Raw genomic sequence first — 18809 nt, forward strand, 5'->3', positions numbered from 1 at the left:
GGGTCACCCGGCCTCCCTACACTGGCGAACCTCGTGAAGTAACATCAACTTTAAATACCAGTATGCTATCCGACATCTACACTGCAAACTGTGGGGCATGCCTGCTGTCGTGCTGTGCATCCGGACCTCACTGCCACTGTTGTCAAGGACTTTCCTGATGGATACTCATTGAAACACTCACAGAGCACGAACTACTGCCACGATACACCAGCGCTCTATTTTAGGAGACTAGTACTGCATTTAGGAGAATTGTAGGCTGCTTGGAATTATTTTAGAAACATTTACCGATTTTAAAAACATATTTTTTAAATATTGTTAGTGTAAATATCTATGTTGCTGCACTGATCCTAGCGTATTTGCACATATCCACAGCACCTACCCGACCCGCCAGAGCGGAGGGAATAGGGCACTTGGAGCCGTCCACAAGCACCAGCCGCCATCTTGGGGCTGGGTCGGGACGCGGTCTAGCTCTTCTCCACTTCCTGGGAGAGAGCTATTTAGAGCGAGCGAGCCCTTCGCTCAATTGATACTCATTGAAACACTCACAGAGCACGAACTACTGCCACGATACACCAGCGCTCTATTTTAGGAGACTAGTACTGCATTTAGGAGAATTGTAGGCTGCTTGGAATTATTTTAGAAACATTTACCGATTTTAAAAACACATGTTTTAAATATTGTTCGTGTAAATATCTATGTTGCTGCACTGATCCTAGCGTATTTGCACATATCCCCAGCACCTACCCGACCCGCCAGAGCGGAGGGAATAGGGCACTTGGAGCCGTCCACGAGCACCAGCCGCCATCTTGGGGCTGGGTCGGGACGCGGTCTAGCTCTTCTCCACTTCCTGGGAGAGAGCTATTTAGAGCGAGCGAGCCCTTCGCTCAATTGATACTCATTGAAACACTCACAGAGCACGAACTACTGCCACGATACACCAGCGCTCTATTTTAGGAGACTAGTACTGCATTTAGGAGAATTGTAGGCTGCTTGGAATTATTTTAGAAACATTTACCGATTTTAAAAACACATGTTTTAAATATTGTTAGTGTAAATATCTATGTTGCTGCACTGATCCTAGCATATTTGCACATATCCCCAGCACCTACCCGACCCGCCAGAGCGGAGGGAATAGGGCACTTGGAGCCGTCCACGAGCACCAGCCGCCATCTTGGGGCTGGGTCGGGACGCGGTCTAGCTCTTCTCCACTTCCTGGGAGAGAGCTATTTAGTCCTCGCTTGTCTAGGATGCGCAGCAGACGAGCGCAGCGGGCGCGCGCCAAAGACGCGCCTAAGACAAGCCCGTCTGCGCCCGTCCGAGCCAGATCCGGGCCCAGGGTCACCACCCCTGCTCCGGCGGCTATCCATTATACTACACCTACCCTACGTTACCCCTCCGCACAGCTGAGAGAGCTGAACCCAGGTTTGGGTAGGTCATGCCACGTATTACCGCCTTTTAAACACTTGACATCTACGCCCATTTCATGTGTAGGCTGCGCTTTTACCCTTCCACCTCCTTTGTCCGCGACCATTACCACATTGTATGCACCGGAAACTACCACCGCCCTGCTTGCAGTTGATCAGTATTATAGGGCAGCACTGATTAACGCACGTTCTCTCCCCCAACATAGCTTGGATATTAGAGAGTGTATTCTCAATCAGAAACTGGATATTCTCTTTGTCACGGAATCCTGGGGAGATGAGGCATCGGGCCCTGACTTTGTTCTGGCCACCCCTGAAGGCTACTGTGTGGCCAGACAGGACAGAATTTCTGGCCGAGGCGGAGGTTTAGCCATTATCCATAAGGACACTTATCGTGCAAAATTTGAGCCTATTCAAAGCACTACCTGCGAAGCTTTTGCGTTTGTTATTAATCTTACGCAGAGGCAAGCTTTCAAAGGGACACTTGTGTACAGGCCACCGGGATCCCGTACCAAATTCTTAGCTGAACTTACAGAAATAACTGAACTAGTAATAGGATCCTCGGACTATACGATTCTAGGGGATTTTAATTTCCCGCTTGAAAACCTTGAAAATAAAGACACAGCACAACTTATCACCGATATGCAGGCAATGGGGCTGCAGCAGTTGGTGAGGGGCCCTACGCATGACGCCGGGCACACACTGGATGGCCTGTTTACCAATAACCCTGGCATTGATCTATCAGCGGTGCTACCTTTGGTATGGTCTGACCACCAAGTTATTATTTTCAGGATTAGATCGTCACCCTCCAAACCCTCTCAGATCAAAATCCGGTCGTCAGTGGGGATGCGGAGGTGGAAAAATGCAGACATTCCACACCTCACTAATCTCCTAATGACATCAGCCCCGGAAAGTTCATGTGATCCTGAAACCATGTCCACTAATTTTCAGGACTGGATACTGAAGGCAGCTAATCAAGTTGCACCTGAAAAATGTTATCGCCCAAATAGAGCCACTCCATCTCCCCAGTGGTATACAGAGGAGCTGCGACTCCAACGTCAGTATTGCAGAAACCTAGAAAGGCGTTGGAGAAAGCATTACAGCCCCCCGCTAAGCTAGTCTATAAAAATGCACTGGCAATATACAAGAAAGCTGTCTTTGCGCAAAAGAATATCTTTTTTACTGGCCAAATTGAGCAAGCACAGAACTCAGCCAGGATGCTTTTTCAAGTGGTGAGCTCTCTTTCTAATCCTCCAACTGGACCTGTAACTGAGAATTCGCAGGAACTTTGTAGTTCACTGGCCACATTCTTCACCTCTAAGGTGATGGATATCTATTCCACATTTTCCAAAGAACCGGTGGAAGGATCTATGGACTTAGCCATCCATCCAGCGCCCACTCACCCTTTCCTCGCTCAGTTTCAGTCAGTTACTGAAGACCAGGTCAGCACGCTTGTTGCTAGGATTAAATCCGGCTCTCCGCTTGATCCATGTCCTCCTCCCATAATGAACCAATTACATAACATCATCACCCAGCCGCTCACCGATACTTGTAATTCCATCTTCAAAACCGGTGTCTATCCTGAGATTTGGAAGAAGGCTATTGTCAAACCTTTGCTCAAGAAGCCTTCCCTAGACCCCATCATTACGGCCAACTATAGGCCTATTGCTTGCCTTCCCTTCCCGGCTAAAATCGTAGAGGCCATCATGAACCAACAGCTGTCAGAGTTTATTGAGCAAAATGGACTCTTGGATGATACTCAGTTCGGGTTCCGGAGGGGACACGGAACCGAGACAGCACTGATAAAGGCCTCCGATGAAATCAGAGATATTATGGACTCGGGAGGAGCGGCAGTGCTTATTTTGTTGGACCTATCGGCGGCCTTTGACACGGTCGACCACGTCATCTTGGTCGACCGTGTCGCAGCCCTTGGGATTAACCATCTGGCTAAAAAGCTTATAGCTTCTTTCTTAGTTGACCGTAAGCAGGCAGTCAAAATGGGTAACCATTACTCACCGACTTCTGAACTGCCTTGCGGGGTTCCTCAAGGATCCTCGTTAAGTCCGACGCTCTTCAACATTTATGTCGCGGACTTGGCGAGGGTCATCAAATCTCATGGGATGCGTTTAACCACCTACGCAGATGACACCCAGCTTGTGCTGGCGGTGCATAAGAATGGCCCAGTGGTAGCAGCTAAGCTTCAGGAGGGGTTACTGGACATACAATCATGGATGCACAGTAACTGCTTGAAGCTTAATGCGGAGAAAACGGAGGTGATGACCTTCGGTAATATCTCTCCAGAGTGGTCCCCGACATGGTGGCCCAGTCAGATGGGCCCCCCCCCGGTCCCAGCCACCAAGGTCAGGAATCTAGGAGTGATTTTTGATAGCAAGCTATCTTTCGGATACCATGTTAACAAGGTGGTCTCTGCGGCGTTCTTCATGCTGAAAGAGATTAAAAAACTTCTGCCGTATTTATCTGCATCAGCAGGAAAAACACTGATTACTACCTTAGTGTTTTCCAAGCTTGATTATGGAAATGCTCTCTTTTTCAACACGCATAAATGCATCCTGAATAAGCTTCAATCGGTCCAAAATATGGCAGCACGGATCCTGCTCAACATACCCAGACGTCACTCCACTTCGGCAGCCATACGCCAGCTCCACTGGCTAAGAGTGGAGAGCAGGATCAAATTTAAAGCTTTGTGCATTGCCTATAAGGCCATCCATCACATTGGACCGAAGTTCCTAAAGGAGGCATTTCAGGTGTACATTCCTAAAAAGAACCTAAGATCAGCAGTAAGCTATCGACTGTCTGTACCCCGTACAAGAACGGCAACATGGGGCGACAGACGATTTTTGGTAGCAACTCCAATATTGTGGAACTCACTCCCCTTAGACATTAAAACTGCGCCAACCCTCATTAGCTTCCGCAAGGCTTTGAAGACCTGGCTCTTCAATCAATAAGATTGTGTCCTGACCACTGTATCTTGGAGTATCTCACTGCGCCTAGACACCTCAGGGTATTAGCTGCGCATTAAAAATTCCATAAATAAATAAATGGTCTGGAGGTTACGGTAGCCAAGAAAAGACAACTACAAATTCTCTGCCTGTTATGCCACAAGAAGAGCCTGACCAGAGAAGTGGAGCCACCACGCCCCTGTCTCACACTGCTGAAGAATTCTGCCATGTGGCCTCAAAGGGAATAGAACAGTAGCAGAAATGGCAAACAGTGTTCCACACAGAAAGTCAACACACAACTGTGTTTGAAAGACTAGGAGACTGTGTCTTGCCTTAGAAAGCATAATGAAATCCGGCACAAGGGTAGCCACAAACTCTTCAGTAAGATTATGTTTGAACTGACATACAGGTCTCCCATAGTGAGTAATCACCTACATAACTAAATAGAGTATTCACACCTGAATCACTTCTTGCCTGAGAGTCCCCACGGTAACACTCATCTTTCAATGGGTGGGCACTGAATCCACAGTACTGGGTCCCTGTAGTCAGGGCAGCACATTGCTTGCCTTGTGTAGTCTGAGTGCAGGAGCTCTACCATTGGTTGTAACCCAGAGCATTGGAAGAACTCTGTACCTGAACCTGATTCCTGTGTGTAGTATGTTTCTTCATACTGTTAGAGTACTTCTCTTTTTACAAAACCACTGGTCTGGCAGCAAATTATTGTGTCTCTTTGTTGACTGTTGAGTTTGGAGATTTTGCCAGCCCCACTATCTCTGTGAGAAAGCTTTAAATTTCCACCCTCCGTAAAGTGAGAGTCAGGTGAGGAAGGCATGTATTTTGCCCAGTTTGTGGACCCATAGAGGGATGAACCAGAGGCAAATGACCCAATCGCCGCAGTTGTGATCCAGTCACCCCTGCCTGCCTTCTGGTGCCCAAATTAGAATGATAACCCAATTATGAAATTGCACTATGAGTGGCCCCTCTAAACAGGTTGTATGACGGAACCGCACATGTATTTACCATACATGCCTTTACAACACAGGCTCTACTCAGACTGCAACGTGACCACGCAAGTCGTTACCACAACTTGCCTTAGGGGGGCGCTGGACTTTGGAATAGTATAATTCACTACTTAAAATCCAACACCAGTTCAACAAGGCGCCCCTTAAAACAAGTCATTGTAACGACTTGTGTGGTAAAGGAATACGTGGTAATGTGGTAGTCGGGGTAGTGACTACATTGTAAATGCAGATTGTCGTTGTAACTGCGTGGTAACGGATGTTTCCCCTCTAAACAGCAACTTTGTTGGTGATACTGAGAGTCTTGGTGATGCCACATGTAATTATCGCAGCCATTCCCACTCCCTCTTCCCCCACTTGAACTAACCTCTGAAAACAGCCATTATCCCCACCCATCTCCAGATGTTACTCTACTTGTGACTCAGGTCCACCCATAAATAAACCTTTCATGGAATACAGACAGCCTTTATAATCCCAACTCTAAGTCTGAACAGCTTAGTGGACAATACTAAGAATAACTATTGTAACTTCCATATAAATATCAGCTAACTAGAGGAAATTGAGTCGTAATCATCGCAAATACTCCACTGCATAGTCAGCTAATCTGGCCTTACTGAAAGCTGTTATTGGATTCTCTTCCCAACAGGTGAACCCTCCCCAATTAGCTGTAACTGGAAATGGGACCTGTAAGTGAATCAGTTCACAGGTGATACAACTACTTTATACTGATGGTAATTAGTAACCCCCACGACCAAGCCTCCCCCTCATGACCTCTTGGTCATCTGTACCTGGTGATAGCTCTCATCATTCCATTGTGGAATGCTGTCTGGTGCTTCTTTATATTCCGCTATTATCTCTTCTTTATCGGAAGCTAGTAGCGTCACACAAATTTCATACACACATCCACAATCGGCGCGTCCACCGTACCTAAATGGAGAAAAACAAATACTGTTTATGACAAACAATTTGTGAGAGGTATACTAAAAGAACATCACTGGTCTGAAAAAGTAGCACGTAGCAAAGCCAAGATGAGAAGCAAATTGAAAGGCAGCAAGTCTGTGGATGGTTGAGACAGCGGGTCTGTGGGTAGTTGGGTTTGGGGGAGCAACCTGACTTGGAGAAATCATCAAATATAATCTGGTCAAGGCAAGACAGATTTGTGTGCACGCAGTAGGCATTTAGGTATGTTGAAGAGCAGGTCTGCATACAGTGGTGAGGCAGTGGTCAGTCATGTAGCCCCAAAGATGTTCCCTTCTTTTCACACTCTGATTGGGAGGGCCTCGGGATAGACAGAAGGCACCCAGACCACATCCGTGTAATTTGCCACTGGGGTCCTGAGGTCGGTATCATGATGGCTATGCAAACTCAGACAAGTACTTGCAAACTCAGCCAAGTGCAAACCTTTTCACACTTCACTCTTGAGGTAAGAAGGGCAGCAATCACAGACTTCTCAGAGTAGAAGTGTGGAGCACAAGAGTTCAGAACTCAGCAATCAACCAACAGACACATTAACTTATTGTCCAGCCCAGCACTTATATTTTATGTAAAAGAAAATATTTTAAGATCACAGCAAAACTAAATACCGCACAGTTCAATAGGAGTGTAATACAGGGTTGTAAACTACATCATTGAGTTGCTACAACCCCTTCCTGGTCCTTTAGCCCTGCTTTGATTTGGATCCCATGACTACAGCTCCAAAAACACTAAGAGCAGAGGCACTGATTAGTCACAGATGCAGATGGTATTACATACTCTCATTGGTTAACCTCGTAACTCAGTTTGAATGTTTTACCCCTTGGTTTTACTCGGTAAAAGAATCTCCTTCGCATGTTAGTGTATTGTCCTAGATGTAGGCTAAACCATGCATTTACCTGCTGGCAGGCCTAATAGTGTGGTGGGGAAGAATGCATTCCCTCCTTGTGGTGATGGCTCCTTTTCTGCGGGCCATTGTGACAGTCTTGTACTGTAATACAAATCATCTTTAGAAGAGGTGGCCTTAGGAGCTGGTTACAGACAGGTACTCATTCGAAGCAGTTGTGGCGTCTGACCTAACTCACCCATGGTGTGCCTTTGTCATTTCTGCTTTGATGGCAATACATCTGTGCTTCCTGATGTCAATAGTGGCAGCACCTGTCTTTAGAGCCAGAATGCCAGGCTACCCAGTTGTACTTGTTCTTACAAAGTCTTAGTGCAGCTGACACAGGAACAGAGAGAGCAGAGGTCCCGCTTGGCTTTGTTGTTTGTGTCAGTTAGATTTCTCTAGATGCTTTTTAAGTCAGAGACATGCTGGACTCCTCCTCTTGGACAGTCTCACCTTCTGCAGGGCCAGGTATACTCCTTCCCACTTTCAGGAGGTAGGCAGGCAGCCTTGAAGGAACTTCAGGCAGATTCCAAAACATGAAGTTAAATCAGGGAGCTTCGAGTCAGCATGACATGGTCTACCCTGAGGAAGGAAAACCTCTTACTGCATAAAATTTAAATTTGGAATTAAAGGGGCACAGCTCAATTTATCGGTAGGCACAATACCTCTATAAACAACAGGAGCAAGGAAGTTAACCCAAATTAAAGGAGACACCTGATCTAGCTCAGATTTCATCTGGAGTCAGGCATTGCTTTATTTTTGTGCTTCAGAAAGACTGTATTTAAAATGACGCAGATTTTATAGCAAGTGGAAAGCACATGGCACATGAAACATGAAATGAGGCCTAGTCAGTCTGAAATGCTTGTGCTGAATTAACATGTGTTTTTTTTGCAGTGTAGAGAAAACTCGTGATTTCAGTGGCCTCTTTAGCTTAGAAAATAATTATGGAATGTGTTCTCTCTTCCCAGCTCATTTTCCTTGTAATCTACACTCCCTGTTCCTGTCTTAAGAGACTTTGGCTTTGTTGCATATTTAGCCAATGCATATTCAGTTCATAGCACATCTTCTTATAATGTGTATTAATTAACCATGCACCAACACTACACAGGGGCAAACGTATTTTGCATGAAAAGCTATGTAAAACATTAGAGCATGTTGCTATGAGCATGCATTTGTGGGCGGGCGTGGCTGCTCTGCTCTCAGAGCAGGGCAGGGGAGGAGTGGTTTGCCCTCTCCTAAGTGCACATGACTGTTTGGCTGGCCCTCGCGGAATGCCCAAAACAGTGCGCACTTTCCCTGTTCTCCATGCAGGCTGCATTACAGCCTGTGTAGAGAACATGCCCAGGCCCGCCTTCCCTGGTTAAACATCGAAACCGGACGCTCGAATCAATCACAACGATGCATTGCAGCGTTGTGATTGGTCAGGGGAGCCGGGCTGTGCTTTGTGTACCTCAGTCCGACGAGGAGGACAGGCGCAGAGATACGGGACCCGGCACGGCAAGGCAAGTCTTTATTTTTTTTAATGTATTTTGTTTTATACAGTGCACACTGTTTCCCCCCCACCTCCCTCACCCTGCGCGCCCGCACCCGCCTCACCACCCATGAGCCATGCCAGCCACCACTGGTTCCAGGCCTGGCCTTGTCCTGAAGTGAGAGTGGACCACAAGCAAAAAATAAAATGTGAGCAAAGATAGAAGATCTCTGGGACACATGCCACTGGATTGGTGGAGTCTTATTGCAACCATAACAACATAACTTTCTGATGCATTGTGAAGAAATGTGGTGTGCACATTATGCCTTACCAATCAGAGATGCTGATTTCTGGCTGTTTTTCATCCAGATACTGCTTTGAAAACCCTTCATCATAGAGGTCAATAGTTTGCCACTTGGCGCACCACCTGTGAATAAGAAGTACATGTTGAAATATGCAATATGCAACTATTTTGAGGTTGTTACATTTGTACTATTCTAATTTCTAGCAGACACCAGGTGTGTGTGTATAGGACTTTATTCAGCCAAGGATGTGTTTGAAACATCATGGTAGCTTAGATTTACAAAAATTGTCTGCATCAATGAAACCACCCCAGACACACACAAGCTGACTTCTGATGGGCTAATCCTACACTCCAGCATTAATTAAACAATGATAAAGCAGATCGGCGTAAAGTGGTGCTCTAATTGTACCAGTACATTGTTTTAATAAAAATAAATTGTTACTTATTGTTATAGTTTTACATTTTGTCAGATGTACCCATCAAAATCACATTTTCATCTTTCTCATGTTCAGTCTGTGTTTAGGGTTTTGCTTAAGTATTCCATTAATTTTGGGCCTCCCTTGACCACCAAAGCAGCAACAGACATTCGTCGAGGGTGGAAGGATTTATTATAGCACCACTGGTGAACAATAAACATTTGCAGCTCTTTTTCTTCAGACCAAGAAGCTCAAATACCTACCAATCCTACCCTCCAAGTCCTGAAATGTATATACAAGGAATGTTGCCCACTTTTGCCTCTGTTAAAATCATTACCCGAGGACTCGTCGATGTAGTATCGTGTACAGCGGTCTAGTGTTCAGGATAGACTCGGGGGAGGAGCAGGAAAGGGAGGAGCAAGAAAGGAGGAATGGGAAGTCAGTTACGAGTAGGACATAGAGGAATAAAGACGTGTTGTCTACTACTCCTGGCTCCTGTCCTATTTGGGGGGGGCATGACAATGGCGACGAGGATGGGATTAATGCTGAAACCCACATTTGCCCAAAACCCCTGCCGCTTGTGAACGGCCCAAGACCAGAGAGCCTGCAGGCTGTGTCTGCGCCGAGTGCCAGAAGCGCGAAAATGAAACGCGCTACACGTCGCGCCTGAATGCTGCCCCACGCGAGTGAAGTGAAGTTGCCCGTACAATCGGAGGGCCACCCGGAGCGTCTCCACCTCAAAACGAAGCGGCTGGAAGAAAATACACGGAGTGGAAAGCAGCACAGAAGTCTGAGAGCACCCGGGGACAAACTGCCACGATCGGCAGTACGAGGGTGAGTCTCAAAGACCCATGAATTCAATTTAAAGTCCTGGCAAGTGAGCCAACTCCACGATCAGGCGATCGTGTGAAGCCCTGACTAGCAAGCGCTGTTGAGCGCTGGAGCCGCCTGAAGCCGAGCGCTGTTTGGCGCCCAAAATCGGGAGCTCACCCCCGATGCGTGACTTGACAAGTTGTCGCCGAGTGAGCGCGGGACCCCGAGAAGCAAGGTGGGAGCCCACCTCAACCTTACCTGAACATGGCAGCTGTGGAAAGGCGTGGAGACCTGGAAGGTGTTGCCTTTGAGACCGGCTGCTGGTGAGTCCTATCTGAATTGGCCCTGGTGAGAATGAGCAGTGAGGAAGTCTCGTGTAAACTGAGACTTCAGTGACGGCGGCCATTTTGAAGTCAGGCAGCCATGAGGACAGTTCCCTATGGAAATTATAAGCGGCCATTTTGAAGTCAGGCAGCATTGAAAGTTGCAAATCAAGCACTGGAAAAGGACAAACAAGCACTGGTAAAGACAAGAAAAGAAACTCAACATGCATTAAACAAAAGGAACAAGTGAGGTACTGGGTTTTCAGAACCAGTACAGAACCGGTAACCCAGCGGTGTCAGGGTACACCCAAAGACCTCGAGTCCTTTCCTGATTCAGACCACAGAAACTCAGAGTCTTCTAGGTGAAGTCAAGGATCGATTTTATTGGCTGCAACCAAGGTAACAAGCGTCCTAGAAGTACAACACACGGGAAGTATATTCTCAGGAGACTGCTCAAATTTACAAAGTCAGGCTTCTCTTTTTATACACAATATTAAGCTTCAGGCAAACATTCTTGGTTTTACAGCATACCATTGACATATTTTCAATACAAAGGAAAAGCAGAGTCATGATGACAGCCCACATTTCTTTCTGTCCAGCCCATAACAAATTACTCGGCAAGGCCCAGCATTTCCATCAGATACCGGTGGAACCCCAATAAAACGGGCACCTCCCCATCATAAAGCAAGTGAGAGAGAAAAGAGCAGGGACAGGTGTGAGCAAGATTCGGCAGGGTGCGATGCAAGGGGTTTATAGCCTGTTGAGCCTTGATGCTATCTCGTTCGGCCACTGGGAGAGGAACTGACCAAACAGGTTCAGCCTGGGGCGATGGTTCCAACTTGCACAGGTCATAGGGAAGTCGATTAAGGTGTACGTGTCCTTTTGGAATCGAATCTAGCTGGATTATAAGCCTATGTAAAGGGCAACTCACAAAATGGCTGCCGTATACAAAATGGAAGCCAAGGGGTTTAGAACGATAATGACGAATTCGAGTGAAGTCATCACTCGAATATGGTGAAAATGCTTGTACATGATGTACTCGTCATTCTCGGTCTTTTGATACTAAATTCGTCATGCTACGACGAAGTTTAATTCTCGAGTGCAGAATTTTCAGTACTACACAAGCAGTGGCAAATGGAACAGCTGCAGTAAACAAACATTGGCAAGTGCCGGAATATCAGTGAACAAACCTTGACGGATGCAAGCCAACAAGCACTGGTGAGTGCAAAAAGATAAAGGGACACAAACAACTACTGTAAATGCGAGAATTGCAAGCTGTGAACAAGCACAAATAACAGACAAAGACGACTTGAACACAATCAATAACTGATACGAGCAACGATAAACACAGCAAGCACAGCACAAGCCAGTACAAATCTCGAATGCAACAAACACAAGCACATGCAGATCCTGAACGGAACAACCACGAGCAAAGGCAAGTACCAAACTAAACGTCAGAACCACATGAAGTCAACATACAAGAGTCACCCGAGCTCAGCGACTCATCAAAACCAAAGGAAACGACCAAACAAAGACTATCGGCCGAAAAGGGGGGGTCAGGAAGAAAAGGAAACAGTCCCATTTCACCATCATGTCGGTGCAGGAAGAAACACACATATCCAAACCCCGCATTGAAATACCACCCCCAGTGACGCAGACCAACAATCAGAGCTTGAGCTCCCAATGGAACAGGTGGCTGAAATCACTGGATGACTTTCTTGAAGCAACCGGTGAGCGAAGGGATGAAAAACGCCTACTGTTGCTACTCCAGCTTGTAGGTCACGAAGGACGACGCTTAATAAGAACATTCTCAGCAAAAGACACAGAGACATATGGAAAACTCAAAGAGGCTCTACGCGCTCATTTCAACACAAAGAACGAAGTGGATCATGAACGCCTCGCTTTCAATGCGGCCCGGCAGGAACCCGGAGAATCATTACCAAACTTCATCACAAGGCTACAAAGCCTAGTGCACCACTGCCATTTCAATACATTTACAGATGAGGAAGCAGTTCGACTCCGGGTAATTGAAGGTTGCTCAAAACCTGAAACAAGACGCAAGATCCTTCAAGGGCAGTTCTCACTAAAAGAAATCATCAGGAGGGCTGACGTTGGAGAGCGGGTTAAAGCAAGACAATCAGCAAACGGACTGCACCCGAATGCAAGTCACGAAGATAAAAGAATGGAGACGTCTATCATGTCTGTGGAGAAAGCCCAAGAAACGTACAACACCAGAAAGAGGGAGGGCGAAGGCAGAACAGAGACAAGACAACGGAAGAAACCAAGTGACGTGAAACACCCTGAGTTAACAACACAAAAGGCGGTGAAGGACGGTTACGACAGCCTCACTGATACGTCTTCATTGAAGTCTTCATTGAATCATTCAACAGACATTACAAACTATTCGGATGAAACATCAAGTGAGACAGACCACACAAAGGAGACAGATGACAGTCGAGGGGACAAGTCACGCCAACTCTGGACACCGGTCGTAGACACTTCTGAAGAAACACTCAGCAGGAGGACACACTACACAAGTGTCACTGCCGTCAGTGCAACCAACGAACGAGAAGAAGAAACAAATTACATAAGGCGTGGTAAGTCACTCAGGAACCAAAAGGGGATAGGCATATGCACTAAAGACATTCACGACAGTGAGGAAACTGGGAAGAGACAGTTAATGTCATGTGAGAGGGACAAAGACCAAATGCTCCACGACCAGACCAAAGAAATTAACGCGTGGCTAGCAAATAACTCATCCACAGCAATAACACAAAAGCGACACTCACAAAAATGTTTCACAGATGACTCCGACTCCAGGAGCATGTCATCACAGACTACCAGCTCAAGAAATGTATCAGTCAAATCAATTTCAAAGAAACGTTCTCAGAGGAAACCAGCAAAAGGCCCCTCCAACTCAGAAAGCATGTCTGTATGGTCACTCCAGTCAACCAGCACCTCTCATGTCAATGACTCACAATATCTGATCACCCCACAATACAACACGTCATGGCGGTCACAATAATTTCAAGACATAAAGAATATCCCGGCACCCCTGAAGGGGTCAGCGAGGCTGACTAAACGCGCTTGCAGAAGGAAACCAGACATACGGAACAGCACCCACCGGGTAAGAAAGGACTATCCTACCACTCAGCGAAGAAGGTGAAATGGGTGGATAAGGGAGACACACACACATGCCCGGATGAGCAAAGAGTCCACCGGTCCCAAATGTGAGCGGGTGAGACAAACCAGGTCAACGAATGAGTCCCGAGACCAAACCGAGCTACCCATGTCAGATAGTGCCTTACTGCCTGGTATGCGCGACTCGGAACGAGAGGACACTGCGGCCCCCGACCGGAAGAGACAAAAGGAAGAAAGAGTCCATGCAGATGTGCGGAAGAGAACTAGAACACCGTCCACTCTTGAAAGGGATCGAGCGTCAGTCGAACGAGGGCTACCAAGAGACACAGTTTGTCGCCATCGAACTGAGCCATCAACGGCCACTCCACAAAAGGTAACCACGATCGCGTCAGAATCTGTAAATGAGTGGATAACTCGGAAGATTATTGGAAACTGCAACGAATCTGAGAACCAGAGGATCGCACTTAATGTTTCGCACTTTCAAAGGCACAATCCCGCAACCAAGGATACTCTTGTCAAGGCAGCTGACAGCTCAAACGATGCAGTGTTTTTAACAGACTATTCCGTGCCAACGCCTGAGGAGCCGACTGAGCCTAAGCCTGGAATGGCAACGTGCTTATGACCCATGCGGACAATCTGCAGATCTGTGCGGCCAATCAAGAAACTATAAACATGTGTGAAGTTAACTCTATTTTGTTAAGAAAGGGGGAGATGTAGTATCGTGTACAGCGGTCTAGTGTTCAGGATAGACTCTGGGGAGGAGCAGGAAAGGGAGGAGCAAGAAAGGAGGAATGGGAAGTCAGTTACGAGTAGGACATAGAGGAATAAAGACGTGTTGTCTACTACTCCTGGCTCCTGTCCTATTTGGGGGGGCATGACAGTCCCTAAACCCAAAGAAATATACAGAGGATTAACGTAAAGAGAATACATTTAAAAAAATCATCAACAACTGCAGAAAACCAAAGGCTCGATTTAGAGTTGGTTGTAATGGAAAATCTCACAATTTGCAGAGAAATGCATAGTCCAGTGGAGAATCCACCTATCTAATATAATTCCTGAATGGTGGAGGAAATGCCACTGCACGATTCACCGCAGGATTGAGCTCTTCCTCTGGAAACTGGAGGTTTTCTCATTATCAATCTACTTTAAATAAGACACACACTATTAACTAAAGCGTGTTATTGAGACGTAATTGACTTTAGCACTAAGAGTACTGAGAGTGTCATCGCCAGTATTTGTAGTAGTAGCACTAGCAACATTAACAGTATGAGTAGGACAGATAGTAGTACTTGGGGTAATAGCAGCATTAAAGTAACAGCAGTAGCACTGCTGGTAACAGTTCCCGAGTTTCAGCATTAACAATGATGATATTTTAAGACCTTAAGTGTTGCAGTAGAAATGGAGAAAGCATAATATGGGAAATAGCAGTAGTGGTACTTTTAGTAGTAAGCTCTCTACTAGAAGTGGTAGTATCAGTAGAGCTGCCATGGGGGTGGCCAAGACAACATGGCCGACTAGACATGCATCGCTGAGGCTCCAGCAGTTGCAATGTAACCAGGCTGCATCCTATACATCCCTCCTGGCTGCACAGAACCATTGTTTGGCAGCAACGCGTTCGATATAACGCCCAGGCACCACTGATTTGACTGAGCTAGACCGCAGAGGTCTGGATGTGAAAATGCTCCATACATGAGCGCAACCGAGCAGAGGCGCCATCTTGGATGGTGCTGGAAGAGTGTGGCCCAATGGGTGGTGGCAGAGTTGACGTGAGAGAGCAGTCATCGGACCACAGAGTTGGAACAGCGGGCCGGGTGGATTCACCTTCTTGGATGGCGCCGGGAGAGAATGTGATCCACAGTAGAATGGCAGAGCTGAATTAATGGAGTGATCCGCATCTTTAGCTGGTGGAGAGCAGAGAGCTCAGGGCTGCCCCACTCAGAGCAACACACACTCGTCCATGACAATGCAGCTTTGCAATCCTGTATCAGGCATGAGAAGCAGGTGGAAATCCAAGAACACACTGGGACACACCGGGTGAGCTATACAGTACAGCAGACCTGCCCTGAAAGCACTTTGGTGTCCAGGAGGAGTGGAATTAAGGATGTGGAAATTCAGACTGAGCTGACTCATGTCCACTGCTGGAGTGGAGTCAGTGACAGGGGCTATTCCTGCAACAGAGCTGGTTACATAATACAAATAAAGCGAAGCTGATGAGGAAAGTACCCCTCTGGATCCCAGAAGGGGAAACAGAGTAAGCAAACTGAAATGTATGATAAAAGATGGGCAGCATTACACAACAAAAGCAATGCAAACTGGACATCTGCAAATGGGCAATGAACTTGGAATAGTTTGTGCTGTGCTAAAGGCGAGATTGACATGTAATGAAGTAGGTGCAAAGGCACAATTTTAATGCAAAGGAGCAAGCAGGGTAAAGAACTACAGCCAAAAGGACAGCGATAAAGCGAATAATAGCTCTGCATGGTCACTGAATCAACTTATCTCAGAAATTGGGCAAAGAAGGTAGCACCACGCGCTAGATATAATGGATCTAGAAAACGACAGTCCATGCAGCCATGCCTGCACCATAGCAGACCAGAATAACATGAAACATATTATGAGAGTGATGCCCTAGAATTAGCACAGGTGTTGTGGAGTTGGATACTTGCTAACAACAGCAGTAGAACAGCTAAATAAGGCTGAAGGGACTGAAGGACATTTCAAGGTGCCTCGGAGGCGGCCAGGGGTGGATGTACAGCGTTGGGGCTAGTTAAATGTCACACTGGCCTGTAGGAAACCGTACAACTCTGAGTTAATCACACTGCAAAAGAGATCAAACAATAATAAAATGTGTAAACCAAAGAACACCAAACGGTGATCCAAGCAGGGCAGGCCCAATAATTCAAGTAAACATGGAGTGAGGAAGTATTGTGGATAAACCAGCCACCAAAGAATTTGATACTATACTGGTAGTCATAGTGGAGCCTAGAGAGGCCTTGGAAGCCAAGATAAATATGGTGGTAATTGACCTGAACCTTCTCAGAGTGGATAAGCGCAAGATCTCTGACAGATTTATGATAGACAAGTCAACAATAGCCATCACATACCCTACAATCCTAGACCTGCAGAACCAAGAATCTGAACTAGAGGCCAAAATAAAACTCAGAGTTCAATGCAGAATACTCCACGGGACATTCAAAAAGCCATAACGCAAGAATAGTGAATCTCCCTGGAAAAAGAAAAGAAGAGCACAACATGGAACTCCTTCTAGAATAATGGATTGTCAAACACCTGGCAACCATTTTTCATGATAGAAAGAACTCACAAGGTACCAACATGATCACCAAGACTCATATCATCACCTCAACTGATGGATGAATGCCGATAGCACATAACGCAGCTGAGCAACTACAAATTCTATTCCTTAAGGTTAAGCGGACCCTCAGAATGCTTGCCTGAAATACATGCTCCTTTTTCCTAAAAAGCAACAAATCATTGATAAAGATAGACAAATGTTTTCACAAATCCAGTGGAAGCCTGGGCCATGGGCAGAGAACTGGGCTGCAGAGCACAAGGTATCACTACCTGCACCATGGAGACCATGCACAAGTAAAAGCAACACAGATGACAGGAACCACTCACAGAAGAATAATAGAAGGCGGCCGCAGAACTATCGCATTAGAAGGCCAGGTTTATTGACCAAGCACAAGAAACAGGCTCAGAACTGAAAGGTGAAGATGCAGTAGTTGAAGGAATTCCAGAGGCCACACTGATGACATCAGATGAATTAATCTTGGCACACCAAGCAAATGAAAGTATGCAGGGTGTGTGGTGCCCTGGGCTGGTGGAGGTATTGTGGAAACTAGCATGTGCATCAGTGAGCACCTAAAAAGCCTTTTTATTCCACAGTATCTCCCGCTTTCCTCCCCATGCTGAATTATTCATCTGTCTAATTGATGATGGCTCTTACAGAAAGGATCTGCTGCTACGAAGGACTTGAAGGATGGTGGACTATTATGCAAAGGCAGATCAGCGGTGAATCAATGCCCCCCTTTGCATTTCCAGACCCATGAGTGGCCAGGTCTGCCTTTAGTAAATAGTTTAAAAGTTATTGCGCATTGGTAATTCTGAACCTTTCTATGAAAGGGAGTTTGACTCTTGTTCATGATAGGCAAATATGCATTCTGTTTGCTGTTTGTTAGCTAGGTTCACTACAAATGAGTAAACACATGCTCTATACACATTTCTTGGCTGTAACGCTAGGCACACAATACTGATCTGGGACATAAGCACAATCTATTCTCACAAGACATAACTGACCAATAGCAACTACTAATATATATATACAAATGGATGACCCAGAATATAAGGGGAATGGGGGCCCAGTCAAATGGTATAAAATATACTTATTCTTGTGTGCAAGGGAAGTGGATGAAGACTGTTTACCGGAAACTCTTGACAGCAACTGAAGGTATCATAGTGCAGAAGAAGTGGAAGGACCAACTTTATCATTCTATCTACTCAACAGTGGGGTAGAGGGATGCTGGTGTAGGCTAGACTAGGACTCGCTTTTGTAATGAAGGTAGCGGAAATAGATTTGGAGTAGATACGCCTTTGAGGACGGACAGTTAAATTGCAAACCATTGCCAATAGGCAATGTATATGCTCCCAACACATTGCAAACTGATTTCCTGGGCTTACTATATACACAAATACTGAAACGAATGACTATACTAGTGATTTTGGGTGGGGATTTGAATAGTGCACTAAACAGCAACAGACCCTTGCCTTCAGTATCAAACATTTATTCCTAACAGAGGTTCAAGATACTGTTTCCATAGACATATAATTTTTACAAACAGTCAGTGATACCAACAGATTCAATTATTAAAAAAGAAAAAGGAGAGACTATATAGAACAAACTATATTGAGAAACCCATATGAAAAAGAATTAAAAAAATATATTATTTGTATTCGGTTTATAAATAGTAAAGCAATTAAGAGAAACGCTCAGAACAATACACTGGTACATGAAAAATGTGGTGTACAATATCAAAACCAGACAAGTGACAGACAGAAGGGA

General features: G+C 45.9%; 1 protein-coding gene across 1 annotated transcript in view; it reads right to left on the reverse strand.

Annotated features, from left to right (window-relative positions):
• Positions 1–18809, reverse strand: part of LOC144783109 (F-box only protein 2-like) — a 72308-nt gene that overhangs the window by 21156 nt on the left and 32343 nt on the right. The window contains exons 4-5 of the mRNA XM_078662258.1: positions 9064–9159; positions 6189–6327 (exon numbers count right to left, since the gene is read on the reverse strand). Of these exons, the coding sequence (XP_078518384.1) occupies positions 6189–6327; positions 9064–9159 (235 nt within the window). The remainder of the gene's footprint in view (positions 1–6188; positions 6328–9063; positions 9160–18809) is intronic.

The sequence above is a fragment of the Lissotriton helveticus genome, chromosome 9 (assembly GCF_964261635.1).
Source record: "Lissotriton helveticus chromosome 9, aLisHel1.1, whole genome shotgun sequence".
NCBI classification, from domain to species: domain Eukaryota; kingdom Metazoa; phylum Chordata; class Amphibia; order Caudata; family Salamandridae; genus Lissotriton; species Lissotriton helveticus.